General features: G+C 45.3%; 1 protein-coding gene across 2 annotated transcripts in view; it reads left to right on the forward strand.

Moving 5' to 3' along the window:
* Positions 1-1,593: 1,593 nt before the first annotated feature.
* The window catches only part of LOC311123708 (receptor-type tyrosine-protein phosphatase S-like), a 50,506-nt gene continuing 32,265 nt past the window's right edge, over positions 1,594-19,834 (forward strand). The window contains exons 1-2 of one of the 2 annotated variants that reach the window (XM_084197948.1): positions 1,594-1,778; positions 11,822-11,839. In XM_084197948.1, coding sequence (XP_084054074.1) covers positions 1,625-1,778; positions 11,822-11,839 — 172 coding nt within the window. In that variant the 5' untranslated portion in view covers positions 1,594-1,624. The remainder of the gene's footprint in view (positions 1,779-11,821; positions 11,840-19,834) is intronic. The other variant, XM_084197949.1, reaches the window with a different exon arrangement.

Below are 19,834 nucleotides of genomic sequence, written 5' to 3' on the forward strand. Positions count from 1 at the left end.
GGATCAGTGGCCAGAGGTGTCTGATGCATATTACAGTGCAGGGGATACCCCCAGGTTCTCAATGCCCAACCGTGAGTAACAACTCGGCTCTTCTGAGTAGCGGTCAGGCGTGAGGAAACTCTGGAACCCATGTTAGAAGACTAGCAACAGACAGTGGGAGAGGCCCCATGCTAATAACACTTAGCATTGGGAGTGCTAGTTAAGAAGCGCTAACTAGCCCCTTGTTGCTCAATAGCGCATAATTGGTTAAACTTGCATGATCAAGTACAGTAATTGCTAAGTTGCTGCAGTGTACAACGACTGAATGGATAATTAGCCTGCTAGCGCTGTATGTGTTTCCTTCCCTGATCTAAAGTGTGCTGTGGCTAGTGTTACGGTTGTTTCTTTATGGAAAGACAAGTGCAGATAGACAGGGCACTCCTCTAATCATAGCCTTGAGTGTTGTTGTGTTCTGGGGTGTGGTGGGGTTGGTGTGGTGGGGTGGGGTTGGGTTGGTGGGGTGGAGTGGGGTTGGTGGGGTGGGGTTGGGTTGGTGGGGTGGAGTGGGGTTGGTGGGGTGGGGTGGGGTTGGTGGGGTTGGGTTGGTGGGGTTGGTGGGGTGGGGTGGGGTTCGTGGGGTGGGGTTGGTGGGGTGGAGTGGAGTTGGTGGGGTGGAGTGGAGTGGAGTTGGTGGGGTGGGGTGGGGTTGGTGGGGTGGGGTTGGTGGGGTGGGGTTGGTGGTGTGGAGTGGAGTTGGTGGGGTGGGGTTGGTGGGGTGGGGTGGGGTTGGTGGGGTGGGGTTGGTGGTACATGAGGGGTACAAGCTGTTGTTTATATTTGTTTCAATACTCACTCACAGGTACTTGAGATTCAGACGATGTATTCTGTATTCTGATTGGTCTGCTTTGTTTGTGTGGGCTGCTGCGTGTCTCCGCAGATTGGTTTAGCCCAGTAAACCCGTTTGGAACGAGGAAGTCGGAGGCAGATGTCTCTGGTTTCCTTTTTCCCTCCTCGGGTCCCAATGTCTCCCGCCCCGCTGGAGCTTGAGGTCGGGACTTCTCAGGACTCAGAGGACTGCAGTTTTCTGGGCTCATCAAGATTATCCTAATCTGCTTTATTGGTTTATCCGAGTTGTCTCTGCGCCGAGCGTAATCCCGAGCTTTAGAGGTGTAGCTGTCTGCTGTTATCTAAACCCAATTCAGATTAGGATATCCGGTTAGAACTAATGGAGTGTGAATGGCTACTGTAAACTACAGGTTACAGTTAGGTCACACAATCATGATATTCAAGGAAGAGAGGATTTCATTTTGAAATATCTCTCATGCAATTTTCTTCCCTATGTGTAAGTAGAGGTATTTGGATTGAGCTGAGTTAGAATGGATATAGTGATCCCTCTTGTGACTCTCAGGGAACATAGGCTCATTAAGTCACGTTAAAGCAGGATATTTATTCTTGTTTTACCAAGTACCTAAAAGTGTTCTGGTTGATAAACCATTTGGTGCTCTCACTTAGACTCCCTATGGAGTAGTGCTACTGTAGTAGCAATGTAACCAGTGAATTAACTGAACCGATACAAATAACCATGTATTTTTCCTTTCTCCCCTCTAAAGAGGACTTGCTCCCGGGAGGGTTCCCCAACATAGACATGGGTCCACAGCTGAAGGTAGTCGAGCGGACCCGGACAGCCACCATGCTCTGTGCTGCCAGCGGCAACCCCGACCCAGAAATCACCTGGTTCAAGGACTTCCTGCCCATAGACCCCAACGCAAGTAACGGGCGAATCAAACAGCTGCGCTCAGGTAAGGAAATTATGTGTTCACGCTGTTGCTTAGCTACACCTTCAGCTGCCCTGGTTGCTTAGCTACACCTTCAGCAACCAAGGCTAAGTTCATCTTAGAACCATATGTTTCTAACGATGAACTTGGCCTTAAGATGCTTTTGGGAAACCGGGCCCTGGTTGCTTAGCTACACCTTCGGCTGCGCTGGTTACTTAGCTACACCTTCGGCTGCACTGGTTGCTTAGCTACATCTTCAGCTGCAACTTGTTGCTTTAAAAAAAAAAAAAAAAAAAAAAAAAAAGGGTGAGCAGCCATGATTCAGATTGTGAGTGCTATAGCTTAGCCCTGAAACGGTATGATTGATACGTGGTGACTGGGAGGATGATTTGGGCTTTATACTGTTCAGTAGATCTGATCGAGGGCAGGTCAAAACATTTATTAAACCTTTATTGAGAGACCCAGTACAGCTGAGTCTAACTATACAGTTGAAGTCAGAAGTTGACATACACCTTAGCCAAATACATTTAAACTTTCACAATTCCTGACATTTAATCCTAGTAAAAATTCCCAGTCTTAGGTCAGTTAGGATCACCACTTTATTTTAAGAATGTGAGAATGATTTATTTCAGCTTTTATTGCTTTCATCACATTCCAAGTGGGTCAGAAGTTTACATACACTCAATTAGTATTTGGTAGCATTGCCTTTAAATTGTTTAACTTGGGTCAAACCTTTCGGGTAGCCTTCCACAAGCTTCCCACAATAAGTTGGGTGAATTTTGGCCCATTCCTCCTGACACAGCTGGTGTAACTGAGTCAGGTTTGTAGGCCTCCTTGCTCGCACATGCTTTTTCAGTTCTGCCCACACATTTTCTATAGGATTGAGGTCAGGGCTTTGTGATGGCCACTCCAATACCTTGACTTTGTTGTCCTTAAGCCATTTTGCCACAACTTTGGAAGTATGCTTGGGTTCATTGTCCATTTGGAAGACCCATTTGCGACCAAGCTTTAACTTCCTGACTGATGTCTTGGGATGTTGCTTCAATATATCCACATAATTTTCCTTCCTCATGATGCCATCTATTTTGTGAAGTGCACCAGTCCCTCCTGCAGCAAAGCACCCCCACAGCATGATGCTGCCACCCCCGTGCTTCACGGTTGGGATGGTGTTCTTCGGCTTGCAAGCCATCCCCTTTTTCCTCCAAACATAACGATGGTCATTATGGCCAAAGAGTTCTATTTTTGTTTCATCAGACCAGAGGACATTTCTCCAAAAAGTACAATCTTTGTCCCCATGTGCATTTGCAAACCGTAGTCTGGCTTTTTTATGGCGGTTTTGGAGCAGTGGCTTCTTCCTTGCTGAGAGGCCTTTCAGGTTATGTCGATATAGGACTCGTTTTACTGTGGCTATAGATACTTTTGTACCTGTTTCCTCCAGCATCTTCACAGGGTCCTTTGCTGTTGTTCTGGGATTGATTTGCACTTTTCGCACCAAAGTACGTTAATCTTTAGGAGACAGAACGCATCTCCTTCCTGAGCGGTATGACAGCTGCGTGGTCCCATGGTGTTTATACTTGCGTACTATTGTTTGTACAGATGAACGTGGTACCTTCAGGTGTTTGGAAATTGCTCCCAATGATGAACCAGACTTGTGGAGGTCTACCATTTGTTTTCTGAGGTCTTGGCTGATTTATTTTGATTTTCCCATGATGTCAAGCAAAGAGGCACTGAGTTTGAAGGTAGGCCTTGAAATACATCCACAGGTACACCTCCAATTGACTCAAATGATGTCAATTAGCCTATCAGAAGCTTCTAAAGCCATGACATCTTTTTCTGGAATTTTCCAAGCTGTTTAAAGGCACAGTCATTTTAGTGTATGTAAACTTCTGACCCCACTGGAATTGTGATACAGTGAATTATAAGTGAAATAATCTGTCTGTAAACAAATGTTGGAAAAATTACTTGTGTCATGCACAAAGTAGATGTCCTAACCGACTTGCCAAAACTATAGTTTCTTAACAAGACATTTGTGGAGTGGTTGAAAAACAAGTTTTAATGACTCCAACCTAAGTGTATGTAAACTTCCGACTTCAACTGTATATATAATTAAATCCAGCCTTAAAGTGGCCCCAGGCAAAAGGGGGTAGATATTTTGGGTCTACGATGTGTCAGAAAAATTCAATACATCCTATTTGATTTGCAGCTTTAGTCTGTCTCGACTGAGTTCTTGCCCTAGCTTTGGTCCTTGCGAGCTGCACACTAAAACACTTGATTTGTGTCCCCTTTTAAACCTTGCTAGTTTTGCTAAATATAGAAAATAGCAGTTTTGTGGGTCCTTCGGAAATGTAGAAAATGACAAATACCTTTGGCTCGTAAGAAGTGAGCAAATTGCAGCTGAAAATATCCACTTGAAATTCACTCCCAAGAAATCCAATGGTGGCATAAAAAAAAAAAAAGTGTTCACTCATTTAGATGATGTTGTACAACTTTCTGAGTGCTCCGTGTCTTGGTGTTAGCGGACAGGGGGTTTCTCTGTGGGGGATTCAGGGGCTCGCGGAGTGCTTTGGAGGACCGAGGTTGTGTGCAAAAAATACTATTGACTTCCCTATCTGAGGACAGCAGTCCACAGTAAGGGATTCCTATGAAGCTGAGTTTTTCTTCCACTTTATGTTAATGTCTAGGTTCTAGAGCTCGTTTTAGCACGCAGTCAGCTACATCCTGTGCTACGACGGTAGGAGGGCAGACTCATTGGGCTTCATTTATAGATTGAACTGACAAACATGCATACTGAAACATGATTAGGCTTGACATATCCTGAGATGTTTGTGTGTTTTGCTTGCTTGTTGTTGTTGTTGTTCATAAGTGAAGCTCAAAGAGTTACAGAGAAAGCTTGTTGCGTTGTTACAGGATTTTCTGCCGTCTGATATTGTACGTGTTTACCCCCTGTTTGCGTCTCTCACCTGTCTCTCTGTTTCACAATGTCTTTATTTTTCGCTGTGCGTCAGCGTTTTTGCACTCATAGCGGATTGCCTCGCTGTGTCTCTGTCTGTTGTCTGTCTGTCCGTCGAAACGCTGTTGTGTCACTCTGAATGCACGTCATGCAGACGTCAACAACCTCTATCTGACCCACAACAAAGTTCTCAGTTCATACCACTAACCAATAACAAGAACAAAACGGGACTAAAGCCAAATAACTAATTATCTAACCTGAAGTTGAACACTATTTAAAAATTAAAGTGTCTATTCCAATTTTCTAAGCACTTATAAATACTTTGGTTAATACTGTGTCGCTGATATGCATCGTAGATGTCTTACCCCTTGGCATTATACAATTAATAAAGCATTTGGCAAAGTACCTTTTGACAGGTAACATCCCCAAGTATGGGCTCCCGAGTGGCGCAGCGGTCTAAGGCGCTGCATCTCAGTGCTTGAGGCGTCACTACAGACCCCCTGGTTCGATTCCAGGCTGTATCACAACCGGCCGTGATTGGGAGTCCCATAGGGCGGCGCACAATTGGCCCAGCGTTGTCCGGGTTTGGCCGGTGTTGGCCGTCATTGTAAATAAGAATTTGTTCTTAACTGACTTGCCTAGTTAAATAAAATAAAAACGAATAAAGCCAGAATTTGAATTAAATAAGATGTTTTTTTTTTATGATCGTAAACTTGCCACAGTTCTACACACAAGTCAATAATTGGTACATTTACTTAATGCTAACCTCTTGCTGCCTGATCACCTGTGTGAAATATTACTTTTTTGTGTGAAAAATGTCATGTAATATTCACCTTCTGGGGTCATAAAAGACCCCATTCCAGCACTCTAGATGGTAATACTACCAGCATCTAAACCCTCAAATTAACTGTTCTGTTTTTCCTTCTTTCTGTTTGTTTATCTGTTCCATTATGATTTTCAGAAGCCTTTGGTAAGTGTCTCACGAAGTCCACAAACATCCCCATTGTCCCCAAAGCAGATGGCATTTTAACTACTTTTAAAATGCATGCCCCACATCCTCTCCTCCTCCACCTCCTTCCTTCCTCCCTCTCTTCTTCTCTCTGTCCCTCTCCTCCTCCACCTCCTTCCTTCCTCCCTCTCTTCTTCTCTCTGTCCCTCTCCTCCTCCACCTCCTTCCTTCCTCCCTCTCTTCTTCTCTCTGTCCCTCTCCTCCACCTCCTTCCTACCTCCCTCTCTTCTTCTCTCTGTCCCTCTCCTCCTCCACCTCCTTCCTTCCTCCCTCTCTTCTTCTTTCTGTCCCTCTCCTCCTCCACCTCCTTCCTTCCTCCCTCTCTTCTTCTCTCTGTCCCTTTCCTCCTCCACCTCCTTCCTTCCTCCCTCTCTTCTTCTCTCTGTCCCTCTCCTCCTCCACCTCCTTCCTTCCTCCCTCTCTTCTTCTCTCTGTCCCTCTCCTCCTCCACCTCCTTCCTTCCTCCCTCTCTTCTTCTCTCTGTCCCTCTCATCCTCCACCTCCTTCCTTCCTCCCTCTCTTCTTCTCTCTGTCCCTTTCCTACCCTTCCTTTTTTTACTTGTATCTTTTCCCGCCTATGTGAACCGTCTTCGGCTCCCAGACTCAAGTAGAAAGGTGAAACAAGGAGAGGAACCTGAGGTGTGTGGTGTGTGTGTCTCCGTCTGTGTGTTCAACACACCTCTCAACCACTCAACGAACAGGAACAATGCTGTCCAAGCTACTTTCACCACCTGTGTAGACAGTTCCACCTGCTGTTGTGTAGAATTGGACTGAGATGTAGGATAATAACATGAGTGTACTAGTATTAATAAGATGAGTGTACTAGTATTAATAAGATGAGTGTACTAGTATTAATAAGATGAGTGTACTAGTATTAATAAGATGAGTGTACTAGTATTAATAAGATGAGTGTACTAGTATTAATAAGATGAAGGTTACCTAGGAACCCTGTGGTTTAGGAACAGACAAATATTACCTTTGCCCCACCAACACACACATGCACACGCACACACACACACACACACACACACACACACACACACACACACACACACACACACACACACACACACACACACACACACACACACTCTCACACACACACACACACACACATGAGAAAGCACACAGTCGAGGGCTTCAGTGACCCTGAGAATTTGCACAAAAACAAGTCTCCGTGCCATAAAGGCAGGAAGGTGTAGTGGTGACGGGGTGAACTGGAGTTCTTTCCAGGTTTTGGGGGCGTTGCAGGAGTGTTGTGTGGCGGAACCCTCCAGCCCCACGCTGTTGCCAGCTCGACCTTCCCTCCTTAGCCAAACGTTTCCTCAATAAATACTTTTCCTGCTGCCCAGTACTCCCCAACTGTCTGACAAAACTCCAGCTAAAGCTTTGTAGCCCTTTCCAAGTGTTATGGATCGGGTCTGCTTTTTCTTAACCACATTTCCACACTTCAGATTTTTATCTGAGGCCTGCTTTTTGAGCCCCATCTGTTATAATTTGGGGCATCGAAAGCATTCAAATGCATGCCTTTAGTTGTCTGTGAGCAAAACAAGTCTTCTTTGCCTATTTTAAAATATGAAGGCCTATTATAGCGATTTTAGCTGAGGGGCCTGACTCCATTGAAGACTGCTTGCTGTTGTTACTGGAGATCCCAGTCTACCAAACCCCCTCAGCTGCGATCATTTCCAGTCGAGCAGCCGAACGCTCCTTTTTAATCTCCCCTTTCCAAAAGGAACGGAGCAGACGCGCTTCAAATGATCGAGGTAGAATAAATACTTCAATATTGTTTCTCTCTTGGGGGGGGGGGGTCTTTATTCAGTACAGTTTGGTTAAATTTTTTCCTCTACCTAGTATGCCATGCCTCTCTCCGTTTGTTTGAAGCCTTCATTAGTTTTGGTGTCAGACATCTCTGCGTCAGTGATATATGGGAACGTACCCAGTTGTGTGTACATCCCTCCTGGCACTGCTGGCAGTGCCCTTGGAGACGTTGATGAAGAAAGATGGAAAGGTTCCTGTGGTGGTTAAACTTCCTGAATAGGGACTCTCTTTTTTTGTCTGTGAGTGATCTGGTTGTTGGTTGGCTGTTGCTGTGGCACTTGATTTAACTTCAGGCAGACTTAACCCAGGGAGGATTCTGGGATTGATGGGTCCCCCAACGTGGATGGGGGGACGGCTAACTCTTACACCTCTTCCTCACAAACACACGCTAGCATCCCAGTATCACACACACGCTCGTGTGTTTACCATGTACACCTCACACCTTAACAATGTGGCATTTTAGCCACACAAACCACACAAAAGCACATAAAGCCCTTCATTTGGACGCGGCTCGTGTAGTGTTGAGCCTCTGGAGACAGTGCTGGTGTTGGCTGGATGGATGTGCCAGGTCCATACTTACTGCTGTGCTGATATTTGCATGCAGAGTCCCCGAGGTGAGCTCCTCTGGAGGTGTGAAGGAGGCCTGACATTTCTCACCTGTCCCCATGGCTCCCGACCCCAGGCCCTCGCTGGCCTTGTCAGGCTGAGCAGATTATCAAGAGAGGAGAGAGAGAGAGAGAGAGAAATGGAAAGCGGTAGAGAGAGGGAGCTGGGATGCGTACATCATAAAGAATGAGGTCTTTTATTCAGTCTCTTTTTATATTAGGTTTGGAATATGACCCAAATCTTCCTCAAGATACTGGATGGTTTGGCGTTCCACGTGAGCTGTGTGCATTTTTGTACACACACACACACACACACGCTCAAAAACACATGTGCATACACCCAGCACAGAAACACTGAACATCACAGCCCAGATACACTGAACATCACAGCCCAGATACACTGAACATCACAGCCCAGATACACTGAACATCACAGCCCAGATACACTGAACTTCACAGCCCAGATACACTGAACTTCACAGCCCAGATACACTGAACATCACAGCCCAGATACACTGAACATCACAGCCCAGATACACTGAACATCACAGCCCAGATACACTGAACATCACAGAGGTCATCCATGGGGCAGGGATAGAGCAGCAAGAGATGGCATGATTCAGATGGACAGATGTGGTGTTCTAACATCCAGGGTGCCAGGAGCCCTGAGCGGTCTCCATGGAAACGAGAAGGTCATCCAGATATCCGAGGGGGTCAAAACCTGGCACTTGGCCTAACCACCCCACCCCACCGCACCCCCCACCTCCCTCCATCTCCAACCCAGATGGACACAGTCTCTGGCCAGATTGGCATAGCCTCTGGACAGCTAGCCGCATCCACAACCACACGTTTTTTTTCTTCACATGTAGAAGGATTTTACACACAAGAATGGGGACATTATGCAGAGTCAATGTCGCCACACTGCTGGCTATTGTGCAGAAGGTCGTTGGCCGTTGAGGTACATTTGGGTCACTTCTGCCCTAAACTGATAAAGCCACAGTTCACCAGAGATTAAAATCTGAGTTTATGACTTGCGTGTGTATACTGTAATAATACAGGTGGACCGGTGCCACACATGCTGATTTTCATCAACCTTAGTGGTTAAGCTTGACCCGAGCCCTTCAGTGTTCAATTTACATAGAGTGGCATTGTAAGTCTATTGAGCCCTGAATTTAAGGATTTTTCCTCATTTTCAGAGGATAAAATTAACAAGGCATTCCTTCGCTTAGGCTCTGAGAGAAGGATGAAACCTATAGTTAGTCTTTGTTTCCCTGTTCCCTTCGTGTTCCCTTCCTGTTCCCTTCCTCCCTTCCTGCTCCCTTCCTGTTCCCGTCCTGTTCCCGTCCTGTTCCCTTCCTGTTCCCTTCCTGTTCCCTTCCTGTTCCCTTCCTGCTCCCTTCCTGTTCCCTTCCTGCTCCCTTGTCTTTGCTTTCATGGTTTCACCATTTATTAAATCTTCCTCCCTATCCACTCTGTTTTAATCAGGATCCAGAGTTGACAACCCTCGTTTTACAAACCTGGTTTATTAACCTTAACCTAACCAAACCTAACCTTAACCAAACCTAACCTAACCCCACCTAACCAAACCTTAACTAGTAACTCCTTACTCCTAACTAAAATTCTAACTTCAGAGAACAAATTAACACACAAGCTTCCTGCTGCCCTTGACCTCTAACGCTAACAACTTAACAGTCCCAAACCCTGTTCCCCTTTCTGTGTGGTTCCATATCTCTGATATGAGCATTTAAAAAGGATCCACAGTAGCCATATTTATGGGGATGTAACATCCATGGAGATTCGAAAAACCAGTCAAAACATCCAAGCTCAAAACTCACACCTCCCCACTGCTGGCAAAACAAAGAAGCACTCTGAACCTAGACGAGGAACAGCAGCCCTAGAACAGAATCCATTATAAATCACGTCTTAAGTTCCAACATGGCTTACAGACTTAGGTTCTCTGTACTGACCAGCTATGAAAGACAGAGGGGTTTTGTGTCTGTGATTGTAGCTCCCTGTTGTCACACTGGCACACAGTCCAGGGCTGTAGAGTCTGCCACAACAGGCCGCATTAACCTTTAGCCCCTTCCTGCGTTGTGTGCCGCGGGCCCCGGCACTAAGTAGGGCACCTCCGCTGGGCTGGCGCCGCCCTGGTGGCGCTCTCAGGGGGTAGCCCAGGGCAGAGCTCTGTCAGTCTGCTGTTCTGACTCATACAGAGAGGTAGGGAGAAAGAGAGAGGAAGAGAGGCACAGACAAGAGGAAGAGCATTAGAGAGGACGAGAGTGTGAGAGGAGAAGTAGAGAGGCTGAGTGAAAACGAGAGCAAAATTGTTGAGTAAAAACACACACAATGGCAGAGACTACGAGGAATAGTAAGAGGGTGTGAAAGAAAACAAATAAAATACTAGGAGGTTGACTCTCTTTCCACTCAACTCCCCATTCCAGGGTGACCTAGGTTGGGTAGCAACTCAGGACCCCAGGAGAGCCACACTAGCCCCCAATTAGGTGCCATCCACATGCCTATTACAGTGCCTCTGGCCAGCCTCTCTGCTACAGAGTCCTGGTAGTCTGGTAGTCTGGTACCAGACTATAGTCCCCTGTAGCTCAGTTGGTAGAGCATGGCACTTGCAACGCCAGGGTTGTGGGTTCATTTCCCACGGGGGGGGCCAGTATGAAAAATGTATGCACTCACTAACTGTAAGTCGCTCTGGATAAGAGCGTCTGCTAAATGACTAAAATGTAAATGTACCAGGGCTGTCAACTGTTTGGCATCCCAGACCGCAAGGTCACTTGGCTGGGAAAGGGCTATGTGATCTTAGCAGGCACATCGACTTAGGTCCAATCCTCTTTCGACTCCCCTTATCAGTGTTAATAGTGGCAAAGACCCCAAGCCTCCCTCCGAGCTCAGGCACTGCATTGTGTTCCTGCCTTAATATGGCTGAGGAGAAGATAAGGAGAGGAGGAGAGCGGGAGAGAGAGGGAGAGGAGGAGAAGAGAGGGAGAGAGGGAGAGGAGGAGAGGAGGAGGAGAGGAGGAGAAGAGAGGGCGAGGAGGTGAGAGGGAGAGGAGGAGAAGCGAAGAGAGAGAGAGGAGGAGAGAGTGAGAGGAGAAGAGAGGGAGAGGAGGAGAGAAGGGGACAAGAGCGTGCCCACCATACCAACTTTCTGTTCCTTTGTGAGACCAGCAGTGGGAGGTCTTTCAAATCCCAATGAATAAGAAACTCTTAAACACTTTGATCATGACGGCAAATTAGCAAGGAACTGGTTGATTCACCAAACAGATAACTCCTAGCAAGGAACTGGTTGATTCACCAAACAAATAACTCCTAGCAAGGAACTGGTTGATTCACCAAACAAATAACTCCTAGCAAGGAACTGGTTGATTCACCAAACAGATAACTCCTAGCAAGGAACTGGTTGATTCACCAAACAAATAACTCCTAGCAAGGAACTGGTTGATTCACCAAACAAATAACTCCTAGCAAGGAACTGGTTGATTCACCAAACAGATAACTCCTAGCAAGGAACTGGTTGATTCACCAAACAAATAACTCCTAGCAAGGAACTGGTTGATTCACCAAACAAATAACTCCTAGCAAGGAACTGGTTGATTCACCAAACAAATAACTCCTCCTAACGTTAATCTTGAACTAAACTGTTGTCTTCTTCGTTTTGTATCTCTTCTTCCAGAGGGTACCCCCATCCGAGGTAAGACTATAACTAACAACACAACTGAACCTTCACCTCTAATCTAACCAGATTTAAACACTCCTATTCAAATGAAGTGACTAAACTGAGCTAGCTCCTTCTCCAAACAAATCAAGCCTTTTCTATTACCAGCTAACGTTCATTTTTTGTCCTCTGTGTCTTTGTCTACGTGTGTGTCTGTTTTTTTTCCCTATTTTGTGTTTCATTCCATCCTTGGCGTGCAATTGTTTAATGTGTGCGTGTGTGTGTTCTGTGTTTGTTTACCCCTTGAATGTGAGAATTACCGAGCAATTACAATCTGGTGGAGCGACGGGTGTTTAGTAGGAGGAGGATGGTGGTTGGGGGGAGAAGGGTGGTGGTTGGGGGGAGAAGGGTGGTGGTTGGAGGGAGAAGGGTGGTGGTTGGGGGGAGAAGGGTGGTGGTTGGGGGGAAAAGGGTGGTGGTTGGGGGGAGAAGGATGGTGGTTGGGGGGAGAAGGGTGGTGGTTGGGGGGAGAAGGGTGGTGGTTGGGGGGAGAAGGGTGGTGGTTGGGGGAAGAAGGGTGGTGGTTGGGGGAAGAAGGGTGGTGGTTGGGGGAGAAGGGTGGTGGTTGGGGGGTTATTAGGGGTGGTTTGTTTGCTTTTAACTCTGAAATTTCAAATGTTTGGAGATGGTGAGGTGGGTTTCGCATGGGTAATTGTTGATCTCGCCATGCTAATGAATGCTGGGTAAACTGTTCAGCCCCCCCCCCCCCCCCCTCCCCCCTCTGTCAGCCCTTATATCCTCTCCCGTTGCTATGACCACATTATGTATGTTAATGTTCTGCCTCTCTTCTGCCTCCTAATGAGTCCTGGCAGGAGACACTCCCAGAATGTTGGAAAAACGTGCATAAATGACGTTTGATTTGCTTCTCCAGTTGCTGCAGTGTGACGTGGGGTAGAACGGGAATAGGTGATGGGCGTCTGTAAAATGGCTGTGGCCACTGCTTTAAACAGCATCCAAACCAAATGATAGACTATAAGGGAGAGGATGTCACGGTTGAATGTAACGCGGGAAATTATGGGAAATGATTGCTACCACGGCGGATTGTTCCACCCCTCTCTCTTCTCGATAATCTAGCTTGGGCACACTTGATGCAAATTCTCACAAAGTTGATATTTTTAATGTGTTGTTTTCAAGTAGTCTTTACTGTGTTTGTAATAAAATTGCTTTCTTTACAGGGATAAGCAGGTAGGTAAACATCCCATTTCTCTGTTAGTATTTCACCTCATATTTTGGGAGATTGGTCCAATAGTGGTAGGCAGGGATTTATTTATTTATTTTTTATTTTCACCTTTATTTAACCAGGTAAGCCAGTTGAGAACAAGTTCTCATTTACAACTGCGACCTGGCCAAGATAAAGCAAAGCAGTGCGATAAAAACAACAACAACACAGAGTTACATATGGAATAAACAAAACGTACAGTCAATAACACAATAGAACATCTCTATACAGTGTGTGCAAATGTAGTAAGTTATGGAGGTAAGGCAATAAATAGGCCATAGTGCAAAATAATTGCAATTATAATGTAGTATTAACACTGGAGTGATAGATGTGCAGAAGATGATGTGCAAATAGAGATACTGGGGTGCAAATGAGCAAAATATATAACAATGTAAATAACAATATGGGGATGAGGTAGTTGGGTGGGCTAATTACAGATGGGCTGTGTACAGGTGCAGTGATCAGTAAGCTGCTCTGACAACTGATGCTTAAAGATAGTGAGGGAGATAAGTGCCTCCAGCTTCAGAGATTTTTGCAGTTCGTTCCAGTCATTTGCAGCAGAGAACTGGAAGGAATGGCAACCAAAGGAGGTGTTGGCTTTGGGGATGACCAGTGAGATATACCTGCTGGAGAGCATACTACGGGTGGGTGTTGCTATGGTGACCAATGAGCTAAGATAAGGTGGGGATTTGCCTAGAAATGATTTATAGATGACCTGGAGCCAGTGGGTTTGGCGACGATGGGTGGTTGGGATGCTATTATGACCAACTAGTTCATCTTTTTGTTTGTTTGTTTGTTTTTGTTTGTTTGTTTGTTTGTTTGTTTCTTTACTTTTTAGCTCTATAATTCTGTGATGCTAGTATTCAGCAGTTAAAGATATTCCCCTGCCATATCTTTTCACTAACATACATGAGAGAACCAATAGACATTAAACAAAATTGCAATTACTCCACGACTCTCAGTCCATGAAGGAGAAATCCTTGAACCGCGCAAGCAGAGCCTTGCCCGTAAACCAGCGAAGAACCATGCTCATAATGTCTGGCATAAAAAGGTCCCCATAAATCAAATTGTGGCGAACAAAAGCGAGCGTGACTTTATGAACTTTTCATTTACATAATGAGATTAGCGATCCACAACAGAGATTTCCCCTCACTACTGGAGCTCTGCTGGCAGCTCCACCACAACTGCCAGAGGTGATTTATAGGGACACAGGTGGTTTGTGGGGACATCAAAGCAAAAGGGTGGTGGGAACTAGGCTGAACCAAAAGGAGTGGTAAGAGGAGGGGGGGATGGACTGTACCACCTGGTTTGAGGTATAAGAAGTGGTGATCTCTGGATGTCAGCTCCACAGACACTAATGTCCCTCTAAGCCACAGCAGATTATGTGATACATAACAGTGGCTTGTTTCGTGTGATTTACCTCTGTGTGTATTGAAAGGGTTAGCAAGCGAACAAAGTCCCAAAACTGTGACCAAACTACTGTTCGCACAACTGTCGCCATGCAAGAGAACTGGCCTGTAGGAAGGCAGTGGACTCCCTATCTATGAACTGCCCTGAAGGAAGGCAATGGACTCCCTACCTGCTTCATAACAGGTTTTATGAGAGAGATACAAGCTGCCAGATGGACGGTGACAGCAATGGCATCATGTCTCGTGGTCCCCTGCTGGCGTGCTCACATCCAACGACCTTGTGGGGGTGGTGGAGCGTGGCCCATGTGACAGAGAGAGAGGAGACACCAGATTTGGACAGGGCTGTCACTTGTCCCCGCTCCTGTTATTCAAACACACAGCTCTCTCTCTCTCTCTCTCTCTCTCTCTCTCTCTCTCTCTCTCTCTCTCTCTCTCTCTCACTCACTGTAGCTGTCTTTCTGTCTCTCTCTCTCTCTCTCTCCTGCACGCTTTAATATGGGAAAGTACACTTGTCACTGTTCGTAACAAAGTTGGGAAAGTGTTTTTTCCCAACAGTTTGAATTAGTTGTTTAGTATTTAAAGCTGTGGCTTTAAATAAGGACAGAGAGATCTGTGAGAAAAGTTGATGAGAGGGAGTTGAAAAGAGGAGGTGGAGAGTACCAGTGCGGAGTGAGAAGGATGAGAAATGAACAGAGTTGAAGAAAAAGTGAGAGATGAAACCTCAAACGAGAAGAAGAGACTCCTAATCCACCACCAGGCCTGGACAAGCTCTGCAAGCGGTGTTAAACTACAGCCAGCCATCTTGTTGATCTCCTAAACAAATCAATCAGGGCCTGCCAGCCCATAATAATTAAATTACCCAAATGGGACTGGGGGGGGGGGGCGGGGGGGGGTTCACATGGCCAAGCCTGCGCTCATCTGCAATAGGGTGGGCAGCCTGTGGCCACGGGCACTTTCTAGAATGAATAATCTGTCTGTGCCAGCCCCCTTCACTCCCTTACCCTCTCTCTCTCCTTCGGCATTGCCACCCAGTCCTAATAAACTGGCGTGTGTTTGACGGTCTACAACCCCATCACCTCCTCCCATTCCTCTAGTGATGATGTTGTGAGGTGGTTGTCTGAGGGGAGTTGAGAGAGGCCTGTCTTGAAAGGGATGTGTTTTTGGGTGAGCCAGGCTATTTGGCGATAGGAGCCTCTCTTTTCTCTATAGCCCCTCATGTATTGTAGTAGTATCAATACCACATAGTTGTGTCTAGAGCATCTCACTACCTCTAGTTTTGACTAGGTGTCTCATTTATAACTAGTCCAGCAGTGGCGGACTGTTCAATGGTCGACCAATAGATTCTATATGACTAATCAGCCATAAACATGGCCCTTTAGATGCGTGGTATGGCAAGCACGTCCTTTTTTTTTTTCTCTAATGAGATTTAACAAAGTAGACGTGCGCCTGGAAAACGTTAGCATTATCGGTATTGTTGTGCTTGCGATAAGGCTTCACAGCTGGAGAGGGTTCGTGGCGTGCCGCAAGTTCTGCTGGGAGTGAGCTTTATTGACGTGTTCCGTGGGCATTTTGCTAGTGTCGCTGTACATTGCTGTTTATCTTTAAAAATATACAGCAGGTCTCTATCTGTAAGCCCCCCATTGTGTGGCCATGTGGAGTTTTGTGCACATAGCCACTTGCTGGTGCGAGATAGTTTTTAGCTTTTATTATTTGTGTGTCATTTTTTTGTGTGTCTTAAAACGCCAATGGCCAAGCACACACTGCCAGCTACAGGCTGCCAGGTTGCTGCCAGGTGCTGCCAGGGTTCTAGGAGTGCAATTATGCACAATACACAGAAAATAGTCATTAAAAAACCAAAGACAAAGGGAAAGGAGGGAGGGGGGGGGGGAGGGTATTTCAAAAAGGCGGCGGGGTGGTGTGTCAGGGAAGGGGGGTGGAAAGAAACTGAACATCAAAGACATTTTGTTTGGATTGTCTTTAAAGACGGTACCCTCAGTTGTCCAGGGACTGCAGGGTCAAAAAGACGTACATTTCCAATGTGTTATATGAAAGAAGAAGGGAAGACATAGAGAGAGAGAGTCTGAAGCACTTTGCATTAAGGCCAGGCACCACAGGCTAATAGGGAATATTGTTTCCTTTACTCTCATCAGACTGAAGCTTTACCAGTTGAAAGTATACATAAATATAATATATTATTGTCGTACAAGTTGTATTTATTTATTTTTAAATTAAAATATGCTAATGAGGCAAACCCTCCTTAAATATGCGCTACTTTGCATTTTATGATAATCCGTTTTTTTGAACACATTGCTTCAAGGCAGAATGTTATTTCGTTTGTTTTATTGTGATAAGACACTCAATGGTCAGACTTTTTACAGATCAGTTCATCAAAATATTGTCATTTCATGGAATTATTTAAAAAACACTTTTTTTGACGGATACAAATGGGTTTGAATAGAAATGATAGCCGTTGTATACAATAATGACGTTCTTTGACACAGGCAGACACAATTCGAGCAGACTTACACAACAGAAAGGAAGAATATGAAATATATAGCACCAACGCAATGGCAAACCATTAATTAGTTTGTCAAGATATTTCCAGCTCTGTTCCAGGAAGCGATTTTACAATAAAGTGACTGACAGATCGAGGGAGAAAGCGACTTGAAACAGAATAAAGTAAGGATTTCGACCTGCTCTTCCCAGGTTAAGGACTCTGTACTCCTCATATCTACTTTGAAACAATGGCTGAAAATATGTAATGAAGTCAGTGCAGACCCTAGAACCAGCTGATGGCTCCTAGCAGAGAGTTTTACCTACAGCAGTAAACACAGATAAAACACACACACTCACTCAAAGTCGCTCCTCGACTGAAAAAGCTCAATCCACAGGAGCCTCTCGTTGATTTTAATTAGTGTATAATTAATTAGCCTTGGCTGATTGTGTAGTCATCTTGAGATCCGCTCCCTTTGAATCAGTGAGGTTTTACACAAACAATCAATAATAGTAATTGATTGTTTGTGTGTGCTAGGGAAAGGTTAGGAATTCGTGTTTCAGTTGGCATCGGTAGGAATTAGGTAGAAAATGCTTTTAGGTCTATTCGTTTTGGTACAGGAACTCTCAGAGAAATAGAGAAATAAACACAACTGTCCCGTGTGGCTCAGTTGGTAGAGCATGGCGCTTTCAACGCCAGGGTTGTGGGTTCAATTCCCACGGGGCACCAGTATGAAAATGTATGCTTTCTGCTGTAAGTCACTCTGGATAAGAGCGACTGCAATGTGAAATACAAATTTGCTAGTGTTAAAGCGCTTCCTTGGCCAGAGGGGCAAAGATCTATGGTCACAGGAAGGGAGATAACGTCGTTGTAATCACCCCGGCTCTACACTCTTATAAAAAAAGGTGCCATCTACAGTAGAACCGAAAAGGGTTCTTCGGTTGTCCCAATAGGAGAACCCTTTGAAGAACCCCTTTTGGTTCCAGGTAGAACCCTTTTGGGTTCCATGTAGAAGCCTTTCCATAGAATAGTTCTACTTAGAACCAAAAAGGGTTCTACCTGGAACCAAAAACGGTTCTCTTATGGGGACAGCTGCAGAACTTCCTGAACCTTTTTTTCTAAGAGTGTATGGTTTATTTAACCCAAGTACTTTATGGAGCCATTAAAAAATCTTTCCCCGGTCTTCAATCAGCTGAAAGATACCAGAACTGAGGATGCAGCGCTGCTACTGGCAGACATTTTTCTGGAACTGTCTCTTCCCAGAGTTGGACTTCACATGGTTCTTATTCAACGGCCCACCCTGCTGTTCAACCGAGGAGGCCTTTGACCACGCTCCAGCCCACCTGCGGCGGCGCTGGCACTCGCTGCGCAAGGCGCACATCAAACAGATCCATGTCAGGTCCACCACCTGCGTTCATGCAGGTAGACTGTTTCAGTTTGCTGGACGTGAGCACCATGCCAGATAGGACTCCCCATTGGGCACGGGATGAGCCAATCTGAAGAGAGAGAAAAAGGGAACATAAAGAAGAGAATTCAAAATGAATCTAGTTTCATTCTATTCTTTCACGCTGCACATACTCTGAGCTAGAGATCCTAGGTGGACATTGAAGCAGGTTGTCAGAGGAAGTAATATAACACATAGCTGTTTATAGGGACCTGTTTACACCTGAATGTTAGGGTCACTTTAACATGTTAGATTTCTGCAGGGATATATCTGTTTTCTGAAGGGGTGTTGTATCTGGCAAAGGAGCACAGGCCCAGTGGCGTATTGATGTGCCTTGGCTAAACTCTAACGAGCGCCGGCGCTCTGTTTGTCAGGGAGGCAGGGACGGCAATCTGTCAGTTGGCCCGAGCCAGGCAGGAGCCCTAATGATATCATCGTCACGCGTTAACGAGGAATGATCTGACACCCCATAGTTTCACCTCTGTTTTCCATCCACTTTATTCTCCACACTGTTTACTGTGTTAGCTTGAGCCAGTCTCACTCTTCGGTTCCCAATATTGAGACTTGAACATGAACCTGGGCTTTGTATGTCATCTTTTACCTGGCGTGTTCTAAGGTTAAAGCTGTTGCTATAGTGACTGATGCGGACATACACAATTAGTTATCTCACTAGCTAGGTTTCCATCCAATTAGCGACAGAATTCCATGTGAATATAAAAAAAAATATGCATACAAAAATATACACATTATGCCACAAGGTGTGTTTCCATCAAACTGACTTGTTGCGGATAAAATGCTGTGCGTGATGACACAGAGCACATAAAAAAAAAATGTTTTGGCCTTAAGTTTCCATGTACCGAATAAAAAGCAGAAGTTTTTTATGTGTTTTCATCGCATTATCAACTCTAGCAAAGGTTTTATCCCCAAAAAAACTGTTGCGATAAATAATATGGATAAGAGCAATATCATTTTAATTTGATCATTGCAGCCCAACATCAGTCATCATGTCACCAGCATTCAAATAAAACCCTCAATATTTATTGGACATTTTCTTCCAGCTCATCACCGTTCATCATATAGGCCTAACCACCGTGAAGTTCATCATATCTTACTTTATCTGCCTATAAACTCTTAATGCTTTTCCCACGTCGTAGTGGTAGTAGCCTACAACGTAGCATATCCTGCCGTGACTCCCAAGTTTACTTCCTCATGATGGTTTATTATATCAATATTTGATAAAGGAGTTTCCACCGCAATTGTCGCATAATTAATTTTACAGACAAAAAGAAAGATCCCACCACGTCGAACGAATAAATTATCCGTCGACGTTTATGAAAATGTACCTACACTTCCTGTTTCCATCACACCTGTCGTAAAAAAAATTTGTATACGGCATGACTTTACT

The sequence above is a fragment of the Coregonus lavaretus genome (assembly GCF_964263955.1).
Source record: "Coregonus lavaretus genome assembly, contig: HAP1_SCAFFOLD_3220, whole genome shotgun sequence".
Taxonomy (NCBI): Eukaryota; Metazoa; Chordata; class Actinopteri; order Salmoniformes; family Salmonidae; genus Coregonus; species Coregonus lavaretus.